Genomic DNA, 23,942 nt, shown 5'->3' on the forward strand with positions numbered 1-23,942 from the left:
AGCTGAACACCCCCGGGTTGTCAAAGCCATGTTAATTTTTCATCCTTTTTAAAAGGGAAAACTATAGATTTGGGGATCGGAAAAGATGGAAATCGAAAAAGAAGCGTAGCTTTGGAAGGTAGGAAATATTGATATACTTTCGGAAACGATTGAGAATGTACGAATATTCGATATTACGATTCACAGTTATGATATATATATATATCTTCCCGGAATATACCCGTCATGATTTTGTGAATTGTTATTTGGAAACCGGATGTTATCGGTTTCTGATAGTGAAGTCTGGGCTGGCACATTACAACAAAGTTAAATTTAGTACATTAGCACAGTACAACCATGGTTTTTTTCCCTGTACACATGTAATCTTTACAGTTTTGTACAGTTGTGTTTCACGTGTAGGCGAGCTAAGAATTTCAGGTGAGGTATAAGAAAGTTACGTCTTTTATTATGATGCATATTAGCTTGTTTCATCTGGCAACTTAAGTATTAAAATACTATTATCACAGACCATACAAAACCTTACAAATTCTATGTAATGGTAATTTTTTGGGTATTAATCCAACACCCACACAGCACAGTATATGTAGGGTTATAACTCTGACTTTCGTGTTTTAAAGAAGGGTTTTACAAAGGGCCTCTCGATCAGCTGAGGAACAGGTTATTGGTATTTTTTTGAGTAAAACAAAGAAACTAAACATTACATTTGCCAAGAAGAAGCAATGGAAAGTGAATATCCTTCTAAATTACTGACACTCATTGACAACACATATGTCTTGTGTAGACCTTATCCAAAAATGAATGACAATATCGCCACAACCCCAGAAGACTTGAAACTCCGCCTAGCCCAGTTGCTTGACCGCCTGAAGGAACCCAATTGGAAGACATTTGTGGCCAAAACACCAAAGAATGTTTATCAATTTGCAAAAGGAGAGTTTGAAACCTTAAGGCTAGAAATCTTGAAGACAAATGGAAGTCCAACATTGAAACTCATTGAAAAACTTGGCAAGAAGAAAGTCCAAATTTGTCATTTTATTGACATCTTGGAGAGTCTGGAGAAAGATGAGAACATTAACAAAGCTTTAGACTTATTTATGGGAGGTAATTTGAACGAATGTGCCATGTAATTGATGTGATTGCGGTAGCTTAGTTTTTTTATATACCTTGCAGTGACATTAAAACATATTAAAAACACAAATATTTATGCAATATTGTTCTGCAATTACAGAACCACCCTCTATCATTATTCAACCTCCAGCAGAAATACAACTTACAGTTGGTGACAATGTAGTGGTACATTGTGAAGCTGTGGGTAAACAACCTTTGCTATACCAATGGTTTAAAGAAAGACAGCAGCTCAAGGATGAAACTAGCAAAGAACTTTCTTTAACAAAAGTCAATCCATTAAATGAGGGCTTATATATTTGTCGAGTGGCGAATGTTCGAGGTTATCAATTTTCAAGGTGGATTCGAGTTGTTGTAGAGAAACAACAAGATGAAACTGTCAAGGGAAATAAGGAGAATAAGACCACTGTTCCTCCTGAGGAAAATAGAGAACCAGGTGTTGGTGATGATGATGGTATAACAAATTCTGGTACTAATTAAGATCACCTTATTGTTTGTAACAACAACCTCTTGTTTCTGAGATGAGTATGAAATCTAATATTTAATTGTTTAGATTATTGTGCTTCAGATCCACATTGCCAACCATTTGTGACAGTTCATCCACAATCTGTCACCCTGTCTTATGGTAGCTTGCTGTCACTGTCATGTGATTGTGACGGGGATCCTAACCCGAGATACCAGTGGTTAAAAGATGAGGAAGAAATACCAGGAGCAACGTCCAGGGACTTGGTGATATCTCAGGTTTCACAGGACCATCAGGGAATGTATATATGTAGAGTATCAAACAATGCTGTTTCTGTTAACTCGCGATGTGCAAATGTCCGTATAACAGAGGGGAAAGGTAATAGTTGATCTGCCATGCATCTTCAATTGGCTAGCCCACTATTTGATTGGTTAGCCACAATTCCTTTTGTCGATTTACAACTAAGCGTCGACTTATATCCAGAGCAGTATCCTGACAATGATGATATAATATTATTATGGTCTCGTCTGAATTCAATTCTTCATTGTTCCAATTTTAATTTCAGTACGAGCAACTTCTGCAATGAAAATCACAGAAAAATCTCAAGAAGGTATCACATTTCCCTTTAGTTTAAGAAAAAAAAGGTCTAAAGACAGAATTGATGAACAATGTCAAGAAAATGAGGACTTTATACTTACAATTTTCACACCAACCATTAAACGAGAAGTCGAATCACTTGTAAACACGAAGCTATTTGTGCGTTCTAGTTTGTGACAAAGTTGCATTGCTCATTGGCAATAAGGATTATGACCATTGTGACAAGCTAGGAAAGTTGTATCACCCCACAAATGATGTTGCTGATATTGCAGGTGTCTTACGGAGCATCGGGTTCAAGGTACGTGCGATTGACTCTAGCAGTTTGAAATGCCTCCTTGAAAGCCAGTATAGATCATTTTCACACTGTTCCATTTTGATTAGATTGGTGAAGGCTCAACGTAATTTTTTCTGAATAGCTTAATTAATCAGCTCTAAACTATTCTTCCACAGATTAATCTCTTATACTGGATAGCTCTATCAGTTCTGAAGTGTTCTTCCTAGAGGTCCAGTAAGGATCATCTCTTATTAAACCAGTGTTACTACAGGAGGAAACCTAAGCTAAACTAACTTTTTTTATACTGGATAGCTCTTTCAGTTCTAAACTGTTCTTCCTAGAGGTCCAGTAAGGATAATCTCTGCCCAGCGTTACTATATGAGAAAACTACATAAACTCTATTCCTAGCCAAGCGAGTATCCAATTTGAAGTTTTCTCGTTATTTTATGGTAGGTTATTTCGCTGGTAAACCTACGACTGCATGAGATGCGTCGAGCTTTGCAATTATTTGCTAAACTCCTCGACCCAGGCGTCTATGCGGTGTTCTATTTTGCTGGTCACGGCTTCGAGACGAATGGGAAGAGCTACCTGATGCCAATCGATGCTGACGAGAAGTACGATTGCTCTCAAAACCTGCCTGCCAACGAGGTGCTTCAGATCTTGCAAGAAAGAGAAGCTAAACTTAAAGTTTTGCTACTCGATTGCTGCAGAACAACGTAAGAAAGGCTTCGTAAGGTCTTAGATATCATTTCCTATTTTATAAGCCCCAGGAAGGATTTCAGAGTCGATCTATCCAGTACAAAAAGTAACCAGTATGCATCAAATATGGTATAACAACTGCCTAGAATAGACAGAAACACTTCTCAACGTTTCGACCTGAGGGCCTTCGTCAGGAGAGACTAACTCTTTTTTTAGGCAGTTGTTATACCACATTTGATGCTAAGTCATTTGAAGACGCTGCCACGCTGCTCCCTGGTTATATTGGAAATTAACCACTATCAATCAATCAATCAATCAATCAATCAATCAATCAATCAATCAATCTGACTGACAATCAATCAATCAATCAATCAATCTGACTGAGTGGTGACCGTTGCTACTCAAACTAGCCTAAGTAGACTAGGACTGCTTTGCAATGTTTTATTCAGTGGCTCTCTTTCAACCTTCCTCAATGTTAGTTGATCATTGCAGTACTGCTGGTCTGAGTACTGACTGTACAGTACACAAACTCTCATTACTTTTCATTAGTCCAGTAAATCAAGAGGTGAAAGATCCCATCTCATCAGGCGGTCTCAATGCTGAACAGGAAAATGTCGTGATTGCTTTTGGATGGTGGGTATTCTATACCACTGCTCTTATGTAGTACTGGAGTTATACGAAATTTATTGAAAGATTGTTCTATATTCTTCCATTGAAGCTGTTCCCAAGGGCGGGTATTCGAGCACCGTTTGAAGAAGAACGGGTATTTTGCGATGCATCTTTTGGAACATCTTGGACGAGAAAAAAATGTCGAGCAAATTTTATTAGATGTTGCTAAAGGTTTGAATGACATTTTCCCGTAATAACTCCATGTTTAGTAAATCCTAAGTACACAAATTTAATCCTTGGGATTCGTTTAGGATTTGGGCTCAACCTTAAACCTAATCCTAACCCAAATCCTCTGGATGGTTCAATCAAGTATTCTACTTTCTATCCACATATAGGCGTGCGAGAGGAACAGATATACGACAGCTTTACAGGTCACATACAAATGGTTTACCGCCACAGCAGTTTGGCGGAAAATTGGTGTTTGTGTGATGAGGTCATTTCAAACGAAGAACGCTCGCTCCAGGCTCTTCATTGGCAGAGAGGGCACGGTAAGATGATGAAGAATTGTTTTTTAAAAGTCCACACAAAGGCTCCATGTAGGAGCTCAGTTTGTTCCTTCTTTGTTGGTAAAAAATCTCCCTCAAATAACTTGCTAACTGTCAATTTTGCTTATTCACCTTTATGTACAGGATACCTTGTTTTTTTCTCGAAATATTTTCGCATTTATTGTTAGAGCTTCCAAAAAGCCCAGTGATAATCTACCGGAACGATGAAGTCATAGTCACGCTACGATTTGATGCTGAATTTTCAAACATGATGTTTATTCGAGCGCGCATTGATACCGAAGACGATGATGTTATCTTACAACCTTTACATTTTCAAATTCCCCCGAACAAGGTAATTATTGTGAGGAATTGAAAGTTTCGTTTAACTTCCCTCCTGTAGTAAATGTGGATCAATAAGAGATGATCCTTACTGGACCTCTAGAAAGAACAGTTTAGAACTGATAGAGCTATCCAGTATAAATAAAATAACAGTTATCAAAATGATATTTTCAAGACGATAAACGGTATCCGTGTGGATGAAATCAGTAAAGGTGATAGGGATATGCCGGAGAAATACACCGAAGATGAAAGCATTTTAAAGTTATCCAATCTCCAAAGACTTGAGGTATTTGTAAATTCACAACCGTATTCAAATGAAAATCTTGTTGATCTATCTATGGTGAAAGTTTCTCTATCTTTCTCCTTGTGTTCTTGTAGGGTCAATTATGTCTGAATTTAAATGTGAGTTATATCACAAGCGATGACGTGTTGATTAAAGAAACCATAAAGTACGAATTCGACGAGAGACCGCTGTACGCTAGACTAGTATAGAATACTTTTTTCTGAATTTCAGCAGGTAAAACCTGATCAAATTGACGTGAATGTTGTAGCTATATCATTTTTTCTTTTCCACCGTCAGTAATTTAGTACCTCTAAGCCATAAAAGTGAAAAAAGCTTTCAACTTCTCGAACACTCAAAGTTTTATGCATGTCTGTGAAATTTTGTAACTGTATATTATAAGTATGGTTTAATAAAAGTTCATTTTTATCCACGACGCAAAACAAGTAATTATTTGAAATTTAATATTCTCTAACACGCTCTTTTAAAAAAGATAAAATAATTCTACCATTCGCTTCTTAATGTCATGGGTGGCTTATGGGAGTGAAGTCAGGCAAGGAGTCAAATAGAAATCGTGTCAATGGCGCTAACATTTACAGTTTAAAAATTGGCACGTCATTTTCGTGGATGAGGGACTAAAAGAGAAACGAACTAGTTAGTTCATCGAATAACGAAGATAATCACAACAAAACTACGAGATTTTACTTACTGAAGGGATGGTCGTATGGCTGCCTGTAGGCACCTTGCGCCCCGGGGTACATCATACCCGGGAAGACCTGAGCAAATTGTGCCTGGTCTAATACCCCACCGGACATATCCCCCCGGCGGTAGGTTAGATTCGCCGGCAATGACTGGGAACCATGAAGTGAATCTTTGCTGCGTTGTTTCCCCTCCTCGTGGTCTCCTCGTGATTTTTCTTTGGGCCTGTCCTTGTCCGTCGGTGGGGGAGTCGGAGGGTTAATCCGAGGCATGGTCGGCACTTCCTTTTTCGAGCTAAATTCACGTGATTCGCCTCTCGAATCGTTTTCCTCTTCATCCCTGGGACGAGCGCGATCGTTTGATGATGAGGTACTGCGTGTAGGATCCCGTTTTGGGTCCAGCCCGCGAGCTGTGACGGCGTCGTGTAGTTGGCTGCCTGGAACCAAGGCTGGGTTGGCCATCATTATTCCGGGGGCGAAGTGGAAAGGCGAGGGCATGATGTAGGGTGGGTAGCCTGAAAATAGATTTTAAGGCATCGTTGCAAAAGAGAAGTTTGTGATCGCTTTATGGACCATCAAAGGCCAAAAATCAAATACCTTGCATAGCCAAGGCTTGTTCGTAACTACTCGATAATGCATGATTTGCAGGTAGGCTTTGTGCGGAGACAAAGTCCAGATATGGAGTACCAGATGATTGCACTGATGACTTGCTGTCAGGATTCCTTGTTCTGGCCGTCATCGAACTGTCGTTGCCGCTGGCGTGGCTGGAAATGCTTGCGGGCGAAATTCTTGACTTCTCGTCCTTTGAATAACGTTTATCCTTCAAAATATTCAGCCAATCGATAAAACATTGTCCTTTTCAAATCTTAAACGCGAAACCTTAACCCTAACTGTGCTGAGCACGATCGTAATATATAAAACAATATATAAACATATACTTCTTGGGCTACCTAGCCTTACACTGGGCACCTCATTATTAGGAAGTTATTTTGTTATAAGGCCTGACACGATCCAGTCTGTCAATTCACTTGTAACGTATGGAATGTAGTCTGTTACTACAGTATTGACTTTAGTTGATTTGCGGCCGAATACATTGCTGGTCAACAGACTATAAAACATCCATCAGAAGTGAATTGGATCGTGTAAACAGAGCTTAACCGTGAGATATATACACTATATTCTACACTCACCTCTCGTTTAGTCATCGTACGGGACTCCTGGCTTGCTTGTTTTAATCTCGAGGTGTTGCTGGATGATGGCGGCTTCGAGCGATTCAACTCTGCTTTGATTTTTGGATTCTTCTCAGCTTGAAGACTAAAAACGTATAAAATATTTCGTGTAAATGCATATCTAGATCTCGCAGACTAGAAGAAGAAAACGATTAAAATGCAAGAGAAAAATCTCTCCTAAAAGTACTAAAAATCTGTGTGAAAAACATACATGCATGCGTCCATTTTATGCTGTATTGCTTGTTGTAAGGCACGCTGTTCCAAAGTCCTCAAATGCATTCTTTCACCTTCCTTTTCGTCAATGATTTCATGAACGCCCTTCATTTCAGCCACTTTTGTTCGTTTTATCGACGCGGATTCGTATCCAGTCTTCTCTCGAGAACTGCTCATTCTCTCAGCATTACGTTTGCCGGCCAACATTTCAGTCTCAGATGTCTCAAGCCTACTGCGTAATGCATCGGTTTTTTGGATGGAAGTTTTTCTACGAATATCGTCAGGTACTTCCTTAGGTTTTTCATCCTAGGTTTGGAAAACATCAATGTTAAATTTCAATCAAGGCAAGTGCAAACATATAGTTATACTGGATGACTCTATCCGTTCTATACTATATCATCTCTTATTGAACCAGTGTTACTACAGGAAGAAACCTAAACTAAAATAACTTTATTTATACTGGATAGCTCTATCAGTTCTAAACTGTTCTTCCTAGAGGTCCAGTAAGGATCATCTCTTATTGATCCAGTGTTACTACAAGAAGAAACCTAAACTAAACTAACTTTATTTATACTGGATAGCTCTATCAGTTCTAAACTGTTCTTCCTAGAAGTCCAGTAAGGATCATCTCTTATTGGTCCAATATTACTACAGGAGGAAACCTAAACTAAACTAACTTCATTTACACTATACTGGACAGTTCTAGGGCGCAAAAATTCGCAGGTTTGTTGCCGACCTTTGACGCGGTATTTTCTTTCGCCGTTTGGAGCATGGAGAATGGCATCTGAGCCGCGGTCATCATGGAATAAGGTGGCATGAGCCTGGGGTCAAAACCAGGCCCAAACGACATTCTCAAGTACATCATGTAGTTTTCCATTGCCGCTGGATCTTGCGAACTTGCAGCGGCGGCTTGGTATTGGTATATTCTTGCCGCGGTCAGCAGTGCCTCATCTTCTGACATGCGTTGAAACTGCTGGGGATTGCGCAAGAAAGGATGTTAGTAAGTTTGGAATTTTTCAAATGATGACCGGGGAAGGAAGGTGGAACTTAAAAGTGATAACAATTCTCAAATCGAACAAGAACCGGAGTTGATAGGTGTTGAAGCTGGAGGATTCTCTTAAACACACAAGTCTTAAACGTTGACTGATATTTGAATGGTCTTTGAGTGCATTTCCACCATGTATAAACTCACCCTATTTTCCTGTATTGTTCGTTGTAATCCTACACTGTCCCCTGTCTCTTTTGATGTCAATACTTCGGGCTTTGTACGATATCCACGCGAGACCTCGGCTGTCCTTGATTCTCCCCCAGGACTTCTTGAGGCCTTTCTTGGTGACGCCAGCGCGCTCTCCCCAGTCTGCTTCACAGTACGCTCTCTGTATGGCGAATGACGCGTGGGATCCATCATGGGTTTTGGACTAGTGTCTAAGAAAATGCCTCTTTCGACCATCTCCGGCGAGCGTCGTTGATGAGCGGGAGATCGTCGGTCTCGAATCGGTGACTTGTCGTAATGTCTTCGGGAGTCGCCGTAAGGGGAGCTTCTTTCTGAATCTCTATACCCCGTAGTTAATCTGTGAAATGTGCTGGGTGTGTCTTTTCTCGGGGAGTCTGATCGCGGAGGGTGCAAACTTCCTTGGATGTCTTTACCCGGTGAGTTTCGGTGAGCAATTTCTATAACACCTTTACTTGAATCTTTCGGGGTCAACCGTTCGTCCATGTTTCGAAATGGCAACCTCTTGTCTCGATAGGGAAATCTGTCCGCGGCATCTTTCTCCGGTGTCTTTCTTCCGATATCGGCAGACAGATAGCTTCCTTTGAAAGGCGGGGAGCGGTGGTCTGGGACGGGCGAACGTCGGAAAGGCTTTCGCGAGGAATTACTTTCCGTTGAAGTATAGTGCTGGCCAGTGTCACTACGTGATCGTGGCTCATGATCTCGAGATGGGGAGACGCCACCGCCTGGTCGCCATGGTGATGAACGCTCACCTGAAGATGGCGTGTACGTTTGCTGGGGGTCTCTGGGTGGAGGAGAAGGGGCGATGATTCGTGGAACTCGTGGATCATCTTAAAATCAAATTATTATGAATATCTCAGCGAACTACAGTAGCAAACAGATCTAATTCAATAAATTGACAACAAATAGATCAACTTCATAGTTTATTATTATTAGAGCTAGAACTGAGTGCAAAGGGGCATAGCTACATACCTGCCACGGAAACACGGACTTCGCTGAGATTACCAGTGCCAACCATAACAGATCCTCTAGCAGTGGTCATGGTGACTGCAGATCTGCTCGTCTTGGACAGCGGAACGACCTCACCAACAGGGACTTCAAGGGTCTTCTCAACTCTGACCTTTTTAACCTCTGTCATATCTGGATGGGTATGATCGACTGACGTTTTGGGACTGCTGGATTTCGAGTACAACACACGCACGGGGTCTGAAAAAAAGTGTTTTGATGAGTGACATCTTGCATCGCCGTTCCCTAACCCCAGGAGTGGAGACAAACGTAAACTATTTGAAATATGAACAATGAAACTATGGAACAAGCCATACCGGTGGTAATATTCCCAACAGTACCGAGCGCAAATTCACCCTCAGATTTCTCAGCGTTGAAAGGGTGTGCAACCCCAACTGCTCTGGCTGGTTTACCACTATATGTCCCTTTTGATCTCTCGTCGTCCCCTTTCTCCATCTTCGTTCTTTCGTTATCTTGCTCTTCTGCAGTCTCGTGAGCTCGTGGTGACAACGCCTCAGGGATTTCACGTGGGGGAAGAAGAGGCTTCTCGGGCAGAACCTGTTGTAACACAAGAATCATACACAGAGCTTGCTTAAAGGAACTGGCCTTCAAGGTGTTTTAGTATCATTGAAAGGCTCACCTCCTGCCCAGGAACGCCGCCACCAGTCATCTTGTTCAAGACGGCAGGATGAACCTCTGGTACCCAAGTGCTGGTGGTTACCCTGGATGCGTTTAAATAGGTTGGGCGGCCTTTGCTTTCGCATGTAAGTTGAAACGAGGCTGAAGATGCCAGGGGCACCCCCTGCATTTTCCACACCATCGTCCCATCCGATTTATCCCCCGCCCTCTCCTGTCTGGGTGCGTCTTTAGGCATTCCACCCTTTTGTGGGTCCTTGGAATCCAACAATCCCGTGTCCAAGGTCAGCGATCTCGGTTGGGTCAAAAATGCCGAGTTGTTGTTTGGCGGGAGACGAAAATGTTTGTAGCCTGGTAGCGAGCGGATTTCAGCTGCTGACGTCTTGATCTGTTCCTTAGAAACACTCACGACATCACCCTTGCGTGGTTTCCCGGACTTTTCCGGGAGCCATTTTGTTTTGTCATCTTCGGTGCACTTCGGCGCGTCTTCGGCAGTGAGCTCGGTGGCTTTTGCGCCATTAAAACGTAACTCAGCCTTCTCAAGTTGAAAGGTTTCTGTGGATTCGTCCTTGCATGATAGAATCTTTGCCACCCCGGCGTGACCCTCGTCAATAACCTCTTCTAAAAAGAAAGGTTAAATTGAGTGAATGTGTACAGTTACAAGGCTTTTCCTATGTTTCCCCGGCATTCTCATTTGTTTTCAATAAGAAACAGATGAAAATGAAACCGATTCACGACTGATGTGGCAGTAAGTTAACATTCTGGGCCAGTTGTATAAAAGAATAGTTAACTTTTAACTGTAGTTAAGGACAGAATTGGCCAATCAGAGTTGTGCATTTCTGAGTTAACTAGGATTTAACTATGCAAAATGTAGTTAAAGAGTTTTATACAACCGACCCCTGCTGGAAACGTTCTTTATGGATATTCTCAGTAAGAAAATAAGAAATGCGATGAGAGGAATTTAAAACGCTGTGTTGTAAACTCGCCGATAAAAGGACAATAATCTCAACGAGCAAAAGAGAGTGAATGCATAAGCAAGTAGGAAGTAAACCTTAGTTTATAATCAAACTCACCTTTCACAGTGACATCCATCTCTTGTGCTACACCACTCGTCTCAAACTTCTCCCCGTACTCGCCCACAGTCTCCTCGTCCATTTGCTCATAGTCAACGTACTTATATTCCGGGGGGTGCGAGGCAGCTAGTATAGCCTGTGACGTCATCCTGCTAAATATACCCGAAGAAGCAATGGGGTCTTGGCTTACCGCGGGCTCGGCGAACAGAACCTTGACGGCCTCTTCCAATATATTAGGTTTCGTCGTTGCTGGACTTTCCTCAACTTTCATTGGTTCAGGCTCCGCCGTGACGTCATACCTCGCCTCAGTCTTAATATCCACGTCCTCGTACTTGTCAAGAGGCTCTTCCTTGACAACCAATTTCTCGCCGTTCTGCACGGTCTCGTCAGGAAGCGAGACTTCGCTGCTAGTTTTAGAATTTGCTTTTTGGCTCTTGGCCTTCCTGTGGCTTAGCGGTTTTACGTCATCGGAGCCTGACGACTTGGAGTTAGCGGAAAGCGGTTCCTTGAGATCCAGGGACTTCATGTCATCTTCGTCATACGAATCCTTGTCATCGCCATCATCCGCGTTATCAAGGTGCGCATGCGCCTGATGATACCGCAGGCCATTTATATGTTTGTATCTCTTATTACAGTTTCTCTCGGGGCATTCAATGAGCGGGGTCGGTGAGGGACTGGGGGAAACACTAGTCTTGACCGTACAACTCCTTCGTCTAGTTCTCGTTCCCTCCTCGGTTGTGTCTGAACCTCGTTTGGCTTTTGATTTCGTGGACGACTCTTTGTTATGTTTGCCCTTGTTGCGATGAAATCTTGAACCTAATGATAATTTAGCTAACTTTATTCATACTGGTGGATAGCTCTATCAGTTCTAAACTGTTTTTCCTAGAGGTACAGTAAGGATCATCTCTTATTGATCCAGTGTTACTACAGGAGGAAACCTAAACTAAACTAACTTTATATATACTGATAGCTCTATCAGTTCTAAACTGCTCTTATTCATAGACATGCGATAACTAAACTAAGAAAGAAGTAAACGTACTTCGTTTACCGCTCATTTTTGGTGACAACGGATTTCCAGTGTACGCTGACTCCTTGTGTTTTCCTCTCTTGCCTTTCCGACTAGTGCTGGATAAATCACATTCTTGAGACTCTTCTAGGTTTCTTTCAAAATAAACATGACAGTGTAAACTCAGGAATCGACTATCAATATTACACGCCTTCCCTGGATAGCCCTACCACTGCCACATCAGGGTAAAGGATGACCTAATATTTCAACTTTTCAACATCAAGAGCAATCAGTAATGAGTAATGAGTAACGAGACTTGTACTTAACTACCTTGGATTGGCCCAGCCGTAGCGTGAGTGATCGATCAGGCTGCCTGAATATGTCTTGTTCCGCCATTTCAAGTTCACCACCAATACACCTGAAATGTCAGTTCAAATGTTTCAGAAAGGCTCCGCCATTTCAGAGCTCAACAAATTTCAAAGCAAATTTCTCGGGTTGCAGGGAATATTCGAAAGCGGTCACACATATCTCAGAAATAATCTACGGTCTATCAAGTATTCTTAGCAGTTTTAAGGATATTACCCACACTGGTATCTCCCTGTTTGAAAATATAAACTAACTCTATCTTTCCTTCCTAAACTCAACAGCAATCTCTCCCATTCTTACCTCCCATTGTCTCCTTCCAAATCACACCCGACAGAGTGACTGGTGTTCCTGGTTCTGCAGGTGCGATCAATGACGTCACAGCATTCTGATCATTATCATTAGCCACGTCATCTTTCAGGCCAGTGGTGTGTATCTCCAGTGTCGTTGATGTCACTTTGCCACAGTTTCCAAGCTAAAAAACCATTCACGATTGTTCATTTGTACTCTCAACTGGCAAGATTGCTTATTATTGCATTATTATCATTAACATTAGCAAAATCATAATTCACCAACACATCTACGATGATCACAATTACCATAACAACAATCAATTTCATCACCACCATCATACCCACCCTTAAGCTAACCAATATATTCTCACCATCACACATACCTACAGTATGTAAACACCATAATCAACCTGCAGTATGACATCCACCTCTGTGACCACTAAAAATTAAATCTACCATCACCCACACCTCATGCCATCCACCCCTGTCAACAACACCACCCGATATAGTAGCTGAACTCACCATTTCTTCTCCACCATTAGTAGTTTCTTCAGCTTCATCCTCTGCCATTGCGGAAACGTTGTCAGTATCGATCTCGTCTTCATCATCTCCTTCTTCCTCGTCATCATCATCTTCATCATCTTGATCATCATCATCATCATCGTCGTCATCACTAGAGTCATCCCCCTTCCCTGAACCTTCCCCGTTCCCAGATCCTTCCCCACTTCCCTCCATACCGGAACTCCCGTTACCCTGGCTCGTCCTCCTACTTCGTCCATTCTCACTCTTTCGGCCATAGCTTCCACTTTCGTTCTTTTTCTGTTTCCCATTCTTTTGTTCTCCCTCCTTTCTTCGACCAACCGTACGATACTTACAGGAACATTGTACCATACGATTAATCACCCGGTTACAAACCTCCGACTTATCGCATAATCCCGGTAATATCTTCCCGCTACGAACTTCCGTAGACACTCTTACCCAAGTACAAACACCCGTGAATGAAAGAGAGACGCCAAACTTTGTATAAAAAATAACACAAGTACAAAAGTCTATACGGAATACAACCAGGATATCAAACGCCGTAGAGTATAAAACTCCGGTATCAAATCCCGTATTCCAGGGTCTTTTTTCACTATAACCCGTCTGGAACATCTTCCCGGAAATACATTTGTCAGGAACTTCTTTATGAAAGTCTTTGAAACACTTTACTCCATTTTCAAAGCGCTCAAAATCTTGTTTTTGATACTGACATTTCGCTGAACAGTCTTTAGATGGAAGCTTTACATCAACAGCGCGGGTATGTTTACTATCAAAACAAGAAACAGCGGCTGAAACATTACTTAAATTGGTTCGACTTTTAAAGGTTCTCTCAACGCGATTTCCAGCGGTATTTCGACTTAATATACAAGAATCATTTTGGCGGTTTATAGTGTCTCTGAGACACGTGGATTTTGCGCAACTCGCCGGAGTCTGGTATCCAGAATCATAGCCACTGTTGGTACACTTTCGTGATGCGAAAATCTCTTTCGTCTTGTCATATGAATGGTAACTGTGAATAGGACGCGAGGGAATGACCGTCATTGTTGAGACACGTCTTTGTTACCATAGTAGTTGAACAAGAGCCATGTTGAATCAAATCCTTGAATGATTTTAGCGTAGAAAAAAACGTAGTTTCTACATAACAAAAACAAAACAGTGTCAGTATTTTCGGTACTTACGAAAGTCTAGAGTACGGCTAAAAACTGGCCGATTTGAGACAGGCTAATGTTGGCAAAACAAGCACTGAGTGTTACGCTTTGAACGTTTCAATTTCCACCTAAAATGGCTGGCATTCCGCTGGGTATAGTACGAAAACTGACAATTCTTACCCAACAGAAAAACAATGCCTAATCATATTCGCCAAACTGCTGCCCCGGAAGTACGGGCGGGAAAAAGTTCCGGTCTTTCGGGTATTATTGATTAGTGAATGTTGATATTCTTGATAAGGATATCTGTGACGTTGGCACGCGTCTCAGTAGACAGCCGAGCGTGTGGGCGGGAGAAAGAGCCTTTTAGATTAGCCTAAAGATATTCAAAACATGCGAGACGATAATCTTTCAAGTCTATATTTGAAAAATATGTAAAAAAAATCTAGATACCCACGGGGCGACCGCCATGTTTGTTTCGTACAGTTTCTACAATATAGAACTGGACTAAATTCAAAATAGCGAAGAAGATGGCGAATTTCGGAGAGTATTTTTTTGGTCTAAAATGAGAATGAGAAAACTATACAAAGATTGTCCCGAATGCTCTATTTCCTAAAAATAGTTAAAATCTTCAAAAATTCATTTTATATGTCCGGAAATTTCTTAAATCTACCAAAATATGGGCAAAAATCAAAGATCTATCGGAACAAAAGAGTGCTAACTGCGAAAATCAGTTACGATCCTAGCGGTCGGAATCTATCGTTGGTCCGACTCTCCTCTCGATGTATGAGATTTTACACAAGCAACGGCACTATTCCCATACTCTACTGAGAAAAACCAGCCGGTCGGTCACACATGTATTTAGATATCTGGTTTGTAATCAACGATTGTATTTCCTGTCGAGTTCTCCAGTCGACGGGAAACAAAAAAGCTATTATAGAACTTCAGGGGTTTTAAAACGGGTGAAATTTCAAGAGGGCTTTTAAATATGCTGTGAACAAGGATAGATGGGACAAAAAATCCTTGCTGATCAGAGAAGAATAAGCAACGCGAGGCGGACGAAGCGGAGCGGCTGTGTCTGAAATGATAAACTCTACTATTTTGACTTCAGGACGCAAGCTGTGTGGGTTCTTGCCACCTCAAACTGATATTTTAAGCAGCAAATTGGTTCGCATTGCGGGATACGAGGAACTTAAATTGCCTGGAATTGAGGAATAATGAATAAACTATTAGCCTGAGGACAGCTGTGTCAGCAAATTTCTCGCAGAACGCGGCTTGGCATTCATGTCGACATAAGTGTACTCGGAGAGTAAACACGTATACGTGCAAAGACGTAACCAGGCTAGAATTAATACGCGTGTTATCTTTAGGCTTTTCTCTACAATTTGCATGTCATCGCAACGCAAACTAGCCTCAAGGCAATTGACTGAATCCCATGATATAGGGGGTAATCCGGTCGGGATTTTTTTCACAATTTCACGCGCGTCTTCTTTGATGAAAAAAAAGTCAACGAGCGTGAATCCAGTGTTTCATTTCTTGCTAAACAAGTAGAGATTTAAATAGAAATCAACAAAGATGATAATAACGTTTGACTAAGAACGAGGGCAGGTTCAATGCTTCCATTTCCCGTAGGCACATTTCAACGTAAGAAAACTTCAAGCTTATTTCCATTTCCAAGTACGGTTGTTTGATGGCTATCTTTGAGAGAGCTCTGCACTTCAAAAATCATAAAACATACTGTAAAGTACACTCGAAAAAAAGCCCGAACAGTATTACTGAGACAAGCGTAATAAATAATTTCAAAAACCGGCTATATATAGTCATTAATTCGTTGGCTATAATCTCTCCATTAGCACATCGGATATTATGATATAGAGTGTAAAAATTTCCAAGGAGCGAGACCGTGTGAATATGGAAATGCTTGTGATATTTTGCGGATATTTTCCCGACAGCTTTGAGGGCTATATTTAAATTTGTGTATAGTCGATTTTATAATAGACCAATTTCACGAAGCTGGGGTAAAAATGATTGTATGATAATGTTAGAATTACCTAAGGTTGAAAGAATTACACAAACCCATCACAGATGCGGATAGCAATGCTAAATAAAGGGCCATACAAAAGAAAACAGGTATGAAGCATTTTGTAACATACAAACGACGGAAAAGCTTTTTTGTCCGTGGGCAGGCTGTAAATTATAATTATAAATCCTGGGTCCAAAACTTGCAGCCAATTCGAGTTATTAACAAAATATCATTTCCTGTTTGTAGGCACAATGATATTCGGAAAAGTTAATAGACAGTATTCGTATGTTAAAATTAGCTGAGAAATCTTTTGAATAAACTTATTTGGTTTACAGGGAATGCGTAATATGCTGTGAATAAACATTATCGTATTAAAATTCAATGTTTTTTTCATTAAATATCTGTCCACGACGTGCAGAAGTCGAAGCGATAGACAAGAGCTTTCAAGCTTGCAGATGCGTGGAGAATAATCATTAGAATATAAACATAACGCGTCCAGCACAATTAGTGTCTTAATGGACTCGTTTTAAATATACGATAGTCTTTCACGAGGGCAACGTGTGGTTGGGAGTAGCTAGATAATGTTCATGGCAAGTATTGGCTTATAATATAAATATTATGAATTGTTGCTTCCAGCTGTGGGCACTATCTGAACGGTACGATCATTTAAATACATACATTTCGTGTGAAATATTTCATGACCGCCATTTCGACTGGAATATATATCCAAATCTAAGATAACAGCGGTGAAGTTTTTATACGGAGATCTTCTCGACTCGAGGGTTTAAGAATGGACACTTAAGTTTAGCCTACGAAACACGGGATTGCAGATGACTTAATCATACTTGGATCACGAACATACGTCGTTTTGTGAACAACCCAAGACCATTCGACATGAATATTGAATTCGCGTTCGAATATATCAGGGTTTCATCGATTCGTATTCAGTTTTACGACGAAGCGTGAAAGATGCAGAATGATAGTCTTAAGTCTCTTATCTCACATATGAGACATTCGATGTTCTCTCTAATAATGATGCGTTTGAATATAGAGCAAATTAGGCAGGGTAATATGTGGAATACAGCAATAAGCGTTGGTCTTTCATTCCAGTAAATCGCTTACCTCGAGGCAGTGGATATGTCGATATTATTCTACGCACGCGAAACCAAAAAACCCACAGTCCAGCCTTTGTGAGATTACTTCATGCTCCCCCAGTCTCGAATGACGTCCGTCAGCGAAGCCACAGCCGAAAACAATTACAGGAAATCACGTCGTAAACAGACAATATAACCTACAACCACCCTCGGCACAATGTGGCCACAATAAAGATACACATAAGATGCAAAGAACACTGTTTTTCTTGGAGCTGATGTTTGATGTAGCCTGTAGCACAATCAAGTGCTCTTCAAAAATACGACTTTATCAATTTAACATTTTCCACCAATCACAGGCCGGTTTCCATTGACCTGTGACCTATAAAAATTTGGCACAAAAATATCGCTGGCTGTGCGATTATTTGGCGTAGGGCAGGACGCGGATGATTGTCAAGGAGCGTGGAACAGGAGACATGGAATAGGAAGATATGAGATCAGGAGTTCCAAGGCGGTAGACGTTGCAGAGAAGATGAGGGAAGCAAGGTTGAGATGATATGGACGCGTAATAAGAAGAGATGAAGGAGAGCTGCTCGGAGATATTATGAAATGAAGAGATCAGAAGAAGATGTGAGGTGGTAGACATTGCAGAGAAGCGAGGGAAGCAAGGTTGGGATGATACGGATCCGCGACTCCAGTAGCTAAAGAATCCACAAGTAAACGAGTTCAGTCCATTTGCCCACGACAATGGGAGATAACAAAATTACTCCAACAATTTCGTCGTCGTATCCTCTCCTTACTCTAATGTCGCCACAAAACCAAACACAACCGCTCGCACGCAAGACGGGAAAAAGCTAAAATTTCATCCCAACCGTGCGCATATGGCGAAACTTGGCTTAAAATATGCCAAACGCAAACATGTCAAAAGTTCCATCGAGTAGGATTGAGCCAATCCGTGAGATTTAGCAGCCACAGGGATCAGACGTCAATATTGTGATCCTATCTATCTGTACTTCAAAATTGTGATTTAAATATTTATTGTAAAACAAATATGGAAAACAAATATGGAGCCGAAGAGAGACCGCGTAAGAGGCAAATCAAGAGGCAAATCAAGAAATACATTGGGAGTTTTTATGTCCGTATATTGCAGTTTATAATGATAGAAGACAAAGCTGATTTCAGTTATAAAAACAAAAAATTATCAGGTAGAAATTGTGTTAGCCTAGCTGAGATTTCTTGCGACGTAAAATTGGCTCAGCGTATGATGTCTTTATACCGGAATAACGGTAGAAAATTAGTTTCAAAAGGAAATAAAGCCATCCAAAATTAGCATCCGTAAAAGACAGCGATGCAATGAAGGCCTAGACGTCGGGGGACGATCTTCAATAGATTAAATCAAACTATTTATTAGATACATGAATTCAGATCGTTTATTTTGACGGTTAAGTGTTGAGAGGCAAGCTAGGTTAGAATTTGAGTTATGTGTGCTTTCAATATGATATCTCTTTACTCTTTGTCTGTGATGGAACCCCCTGTCGAGTTTATAGCTGTAAACATTCATAAACATGTTCGAATCAGCGATTTCACCGTAATATCAACACATCAATCCAGTCGATTTTCGACAAACGATTTCCCGTGCATAAAAGACACGAGTGGCCAGGAATCTCAAAGTTTAGGACACTGACAGTCTACTTGATGGCAATCGAGATCTTCATTTTAAGGCTGATATGTCCAGCAAAATAATCATTAGAGGTAATTTGCGATGTCCTATTGTCCCAAAGCACGTGGACCTAATGTGGGTTGAACGTTGCGACGTCACAGCACCAGCTGCGAGGCGCGATGATTGATCCTCGGAGAACGTACGGGTTAAGAGGAAACACGGTTGATGGCTGTGAACTCGAGGGTATATCCATATATGTCCATATGAAACATCTGCGCCTTATGTTTTGCACATCGCTAATATTCAGGTCAAGAATACCAATATACGAAATAGCTCAAAATTGTGCAAGAAATGTCGAGAAATAATGACTAAACAACGACGAAGCTGGATTTATCTTAAGAAGGTAGATCACTAGGAAGACATGAACCATTTTCCATATATATAAAGCAAGGCCTGGCTATCTCATCAGCCCTGGCTGAAAGTAGAGAATTATTTGTTTTGGCTAGGCGGAAAGTTGTTTTGTTTTGAGCCTGAGAGTTTGTTCCGTTTTAAAAAACGTGGGTCTTAATTATTGGTAATTTGTATTGTATTTAAATCAACCAAACGTCATCTGGAATGAGGGCGTTTATAAATATTTCCATCCGTTTCCTTTTGAGTTATATTGGCTTTGAGAATGCTTGGTGATTTGTCGATTGAAACTGCCGCATTTAAAGCGGCAGTTGAAGAGAAGGAGGAACATTCAGGCACATTGAAACGGCTCCTTCCGACTTCAATCAATGTCAGTTTATCATTGCAGTGCCGCTGGTCAGACTGAGTGCTGACTGTTGCTACTAATACTAGCCTGACTAGTCTAGTACTTACTGCTTTGCAATGTTTTATTCAGTGTTTCACTTTCCACCTTTCTTAATTCCATTTAACCATTGCATGCAGTACTGTTGGTCTGACTGAGTGCTGACTGTTGCTAATTTAGGCCTTGCGAGACCAGTACTCACAGATTTTCTTTAACACAAGTTTCATTTCTTCATGATTCTCTTGTGCGCTTTTGCGTTTCTTCTCTGTTAGGCTGTTCTCCCTCCCTCCCCATTTACCACTGTTTACACCCACTCCCCAGTTACTCTGCTTCCCATTTATCCCTGTTTACCCCCACTCCCCTGTTACTCTGCTCTGCATAAACACGTTTGTTAAACGACAGATATTAAACTTGCTAATCTCTCATTACTCATCGTTAATCATCACTATTAAATCTGGGAAGAAGCACATCCTGTCATTCAAGGGCCGTGATTTTCATAAAAAAAATATTAAAATTTCTAACCGGTCTCTCAATAAAGCCTTATAGATATTATAAATAGACACGAAATAGCTGGTTGACAGCTATATCACAGGATTATCCAAACAATGCGTGTGCGTAATATTGTCACAATGAAGACCCCCTTCCACACGGAAATGAACCATTGAAACGCGTTGAAACGATGCAAATATACACTTGCACTATATACCACTTCACTTTTATCACCCCAAGGTAACTTTTTTCATAGGCAACAGAAGATTCAAGATTGAAATATTCTTGCCAATTACAAGTACATATGACCGTATCAGACACGCAGCATATATTGGTGCATTGTCTGACCACAATTTGACGTCACGGTAGGGATCATTTATCAAAACAATCGCGATTGAAGATTATAGGTCTATATTCAAAATGTCGATCCATTTTCAACAGCTATACTCAGACGCAAAGCACGACAGCTCTATATTCGCATTCCCGGACGCAAATAAAATCTCGAATACCAGAAAAAAATAGAGTCAATAATACTAATGAAGTTCTAATTACAAAGTCGATACACTTGACAATCGAATTGAATGTTTATCCTAAGTCGGTTCATACTACCATTAATACTCTCTAAATTCTTCACCTCAGTATTGGATGAGCTATGGAATATACCCATGAGAAAACGACAATGCTCTTATGAAAGCGAGGATGTCGAGAAAGCCAAAAATATCGTCAAATTTTCCACCATTTTCGCTCTCTACCATCACCATCAAATAAGTTGCCGGTAATTTCAACTGACGAATATCGATTTTGAAGAGTTTAGATTAAACGCGTAAAGTCCATTGTAAAACTATGAATTTCATACGGTTTTGTTAAATCTTGACATGAGCTCAATGTCAAAATTCTGACGGGGGAAACTTGTCATCTTTCACACAGAAGTGCCAACCGAACTGCTGTAATTCACGGCCGGCGTTGAATTCCGTCTCCTGCTTCGCCATTCTAACCACGCGTCTATCCTCGGCTGATCAGGAGAAGTTGTGCTGGATGTTCGACGACGTCTTTCTTCCTCTTCGGATGATAACGAACTGAACCTTATTCGAGGCGAGTCTGTCTCATCTATGGGAGACGCAAGATGTTCTGTAGAATGAAACAGCGAGTCGCTTCTTCGCCGAAGTTCGGTACCCCAACCTGACGAATTTCTTTTGAATATTGGTGTCGAGGATACCCTTGGGACCGTTGTATTTTGACGTGGTAAACTGTTTGCCTTTGGTTGGGGGTTAGATGCTTTTTCAGCCATAGGAATTGGTTTCGATTCACTCATTGTGTTTGAGCGTGCCTCTAGGCTGCCAAGTCATTAACTTGGCTCCGCAATATTTACTTGGATACACCAATGAAGCATCTCAAATTACGCAATGGTTAAATCTGACTTGTCTTGTGCACAAGAGACGATATTCTGGAGATCGATCGACACCGATATCGCTCCCTAATTTTGAGTTTACATCTCATATATGTGTATATGTGTTAATGTTTTGCCAATAAGCTGACACAATACACCATTTCATAGTGTTGCTTTCTCATTTTGAGAAGTCTATCCACTGAACTCAAACGTTTTCTGGAGTGGTATAGCATCATGATGCAGCATAATAAATTTTTGTATAATTGTATTATAATATATATTATAATTGTAATATATTGGTCACAATGCCTGGAGTTATGGGATAGATTTGTCGCTGGGGGTGCAAAATTTGCATACAAATAGGTCAAGAAATGAAGCCACTGAACTTAGAAAATATCTGGAGTGCATGAAGTCATATTTGTAGTAGGTACAAAGAATGAAGTCACTGAACTTAAACGATAACTGGAGTGCATGGAAGCATATTTGTAGGTACAAAGAATAAAGTCACTGAACTTAAACAATAACTGGAGTGCATGGAAGCATATTTGTAAGTAGGTACAAAGAATAAAGTCACTGAACTTAAACAATAACTGGAGTGCATGGAAGCATATTTGTAGGTACAAAGAATAAAGTCACTGAACTTAAACAATAACTGGAGGGCATGGAAGCATATTTGTAGGTACAAAGAATAAAGTCACTGAACTTAAACAATAACTGGAGGGCATGGAAGCATATTTGTAGGTACAAAGAATAAAGTCACTGAACTTAAAAAATAACTGGAGTGCATGGAAGCATATTTCTAATTGGATGCTGATGAGCTCAAAAGATAACTGGAGTAATTATATCAGACTAACAGGGTCTGTTTATAATAAGGAGCACATAGTGAATTAGAAAAAATGAAGCCACTGAGCTCAAAAGTTAACTGGAGAGGATGAGATGATACAAGGAGTTCACATTTTTCTTATGAAGTCAGCCAATGGTGTAGACATCTTACTGAGTCAAAGAACTCAAGAACCTCACTTTGTAAATCCTGAATATTTGCAATCAACTCTGCCGCACAAACATTGGTCTGATTACAACTATACATTATCTTCGATCCTTGAGAGAATTTTCTTGGAATTTGATCAAGTTTAAGCAAAATTTTATCCTCATCACATGCACCACAATAGTTCAATCAATAATGCTCTATTCACACACAGAAATATTTTAGTGTAATTTAGACAAAGATCTGTATTATATCTAAAATATACATAGCTAACATCAGCCGATCAGCATGATGTGCAATCATCAACTCCAAACAATGGCCATTAGCATCTAAATTGATACTGAAACTAGCTAACAAATCGATGTGTGCAGTTCAGGCCTCATCCCAAAAAAGTTGAAAAACCACAGCTTTGCGATATAAACTGGTAAATGGCCTTTCCATGAAATAAATATATCATAAAAAAGGGGGTATTATAAGCACCTGAATCAGCATGTGTTAAAAAGCAAAAAATCCTGATAGCCTTAACAATTCTCTCTGCAAAAGTGACAAGTATCTTCCCACGGGGCCGTAAACAGCAGGCATAAAATTTTTCGAAGTTTTATGATTCCAGACTGCCAGACAGAGACTAATGATAGCATTTAACAGTATTTAAAACTTACGATGTTTCTCGTGATTGACCAGCTTGACTAAAACACCATCTCTTCAAAACATATCAAAAATATTCCTAAAAGAAATTCACAAACAAATGTCATCTGAGAATGCCACACTGTCAGTCTGTCTCCCGGTCCCCGATGATGATAATTGATAAAAAAAGAGTGCATATTATGCCCAAAACCACACAAATATTGAACACATATCTTTCTAAATTTGAGTACGAAAGCAAAAGTACCTTTGAGGTTCTTGGAAACAAGGTAAAATTGAAAATAAAATAGCAAACAACGTGTTAAAAGCACACTTTTAAATATACAAAACGCCTTGTGCACTTCGCTTTGTTATCGCGGCCATGTTGTGCGCAGGGACCTGGAACCTAAACGCTTGCAAATCTTGTGTGAATGAGTAAGTTACTAATTATAGCTCATTAGAACCATTTACCATAATTAAAATTAATTATACCTTTCGTCCATATTAACTACCTCGATAAGGCCTAATTGACCGAA

General features: G+C 40.5%; 2 protein-coding genes across 8 annotated transcripts; one reads left to right on the forward strand and one right to left on the reverse strand.

Annotated features, from left to right (window-relative positions):
* Nucleotides 1-10: 10 nt before the first annotated feature.
* On the forward strand, nt 11-5,317 carry LOC114522570 (mucosa-associated lymphoid tissue lymphoma translocation protein 1 homolog). 4 transcript variants are annotated; one of them, XM_028543295.1, is made up of 13 exons: nt 11-118; nt 782-1,098; nt 1,226-1,591; nt 1,676-1,963; nt 2,151-2,195; nt 2,353-2,480; nt 2,910-3,172; nt 3,705-3,788; nt 3,874-3,995; nt 4,160-4,312; nt 4,498-4,661; nt 4,824-4,934; nt 5,027-5,317. In XM_028543295.1, exons 2-13 carry the CDS (start codon nt 795-797, stop codon nt 5,138-5,140), a joined length of 2,142 nt encoding a protein of 713 aa, XP_028399096.1. In that variant the 5' UTR covers nt 11-118; nt 782-794; the 3' UTR covers nt 5,141-5,317. The 4 variants fall into 4 exon arrangements, with proteins under 4 accessions (XP_028399096.1, XP_028399097.1, XP_028399098.1 ...); XM_028543296.1 differs by lacking the exon at nt 11-118 and adding an exon at nt 186-417 and having other exon boundaries at nt 1,691-1,963; XM_028543297.1 differs by lacking the exon at nt 11-118 and adding an exon at nt 186-417 and having other exon boundaries at nt 1,226-1,576.
* An 85-nt stretch (nt 5,318-5,402) lies between these two features.
* On the reverse strand, nt 5,403-23,788 carry LOC114522568. Of its 4 annotated transcripts, XM_028543290.1 has the most exons (18): nt 23,675-23,788; nt 23,445-23,509; nt 14,544-14,736; nt 13,198-14,349; nt 12,686-12,857; nt 12,350-12,437; nt 12,053-12,174; nt 11,014-11,829; nt 9,945-10,561; nt 9,622-9,862; nt 9,272-9,505; nt 8,261-9,129; nt 7,805-8,041; nt 7,067-7,374; nt 6,817-6,940; nt 6,224-6,446; nt 5,638-6,141; nt 5,404-5,563 (listed from the first exon to the last, which is right to left on the reverse strand). In XM_028543290.1, the coding sequence occupies exons 4-18, from the start codon at nt 14,254-14,256 to the stop codon at nt 5,544-5,546; spliced, it is 5,634 nt and encodes a 1,877-aa protein (XP_028399091.1). In that variant the 5' UTR covers nt 14,257-14,349; nt 14,544-14,736; nt 23,445-23,509; nt 23,675-23,788; the 3' UTR covers nt 5,404-5,543. The 4 variants fall into 4 exon arrangements, with proteins under 4 accessions (XP_028399092.1, XP_028399091.1, XP_028399090.1 ...); XM_028543289.1 differs by lacking the exon at nt 14,544-14,736; XM_028543291.1 differs by lacking the exons at nt 14,544-14,736; nt 23,445-23,509; nt 23,675-23,788 and adding an exon at nt 17,506-17,776 and having other exon boundaries at nt 5,403-5,563; nt 7,805-8,038.
* Nucleotides 23,789-23,942: the final 154 nt, after the last annotated feature.

Source organism: Dendronephthya gigantea, unplaced genomic scaffold, assembly GCF_004324835.1.
Source record: "Dendronephthya gigantea isolate DGI-Jeju-01 unplaced genomic scaffold, DenGig_1.0 000023F, whole genome shotgun sequence".
Classification (NCBI taxonomy): Eukaryota; Metazoa; Cnidaria; class Anthozoa; order Malacalcyonacea; family Nephtheidae; genus Dendronephthya; species Dendronephthya gigantea.

Bases quoted from the DNA above. Each gene is read 5' to 3' on its own strand.
- LOC114522568 (XM_028543289.1), bottom strand. From the start codon at position 14,256: ATGACGGTCATTCCCTCGCGTCCTATTCACAGTTACCATTCATATGAC. The intron at 12,175-12,349 runs GTAGTTAAGTAC...TTATTTTGAAAG, and splicing joins TACGGCTGGGCCAATCCAAG to AAACCTAGAAGAGTCTCAAG. The intron at 8,042-8,260 runs GTGAGTTTATAC...CGCAATCCCCAG, and splicing joins GAACAATACAGGAAAATAGG to CAGTTTCAACGCATGTCAGA.
- LOC114522570 (XM_028543295.1), top strand. From the start codon at position 795: ATGAATGACAATATCGCCACAACCCCAGAAGACTTGAAACTCCGCCTA. The intron at 1,592-1,675 runs GTACTAATTAAG...TTAATTGTTTAG, and splicing joins TGATGGTATAACAAATTCTG to ATTATTGTGCTTCAGATCCA. The intron at 3,789-3,873 runs GTGGGTATTCTA...CTTCCATTGAAG, and splicing joins GTCGTGATTGCTTTTGGATG to CTGTTCCCAAGGGCGGGTAT.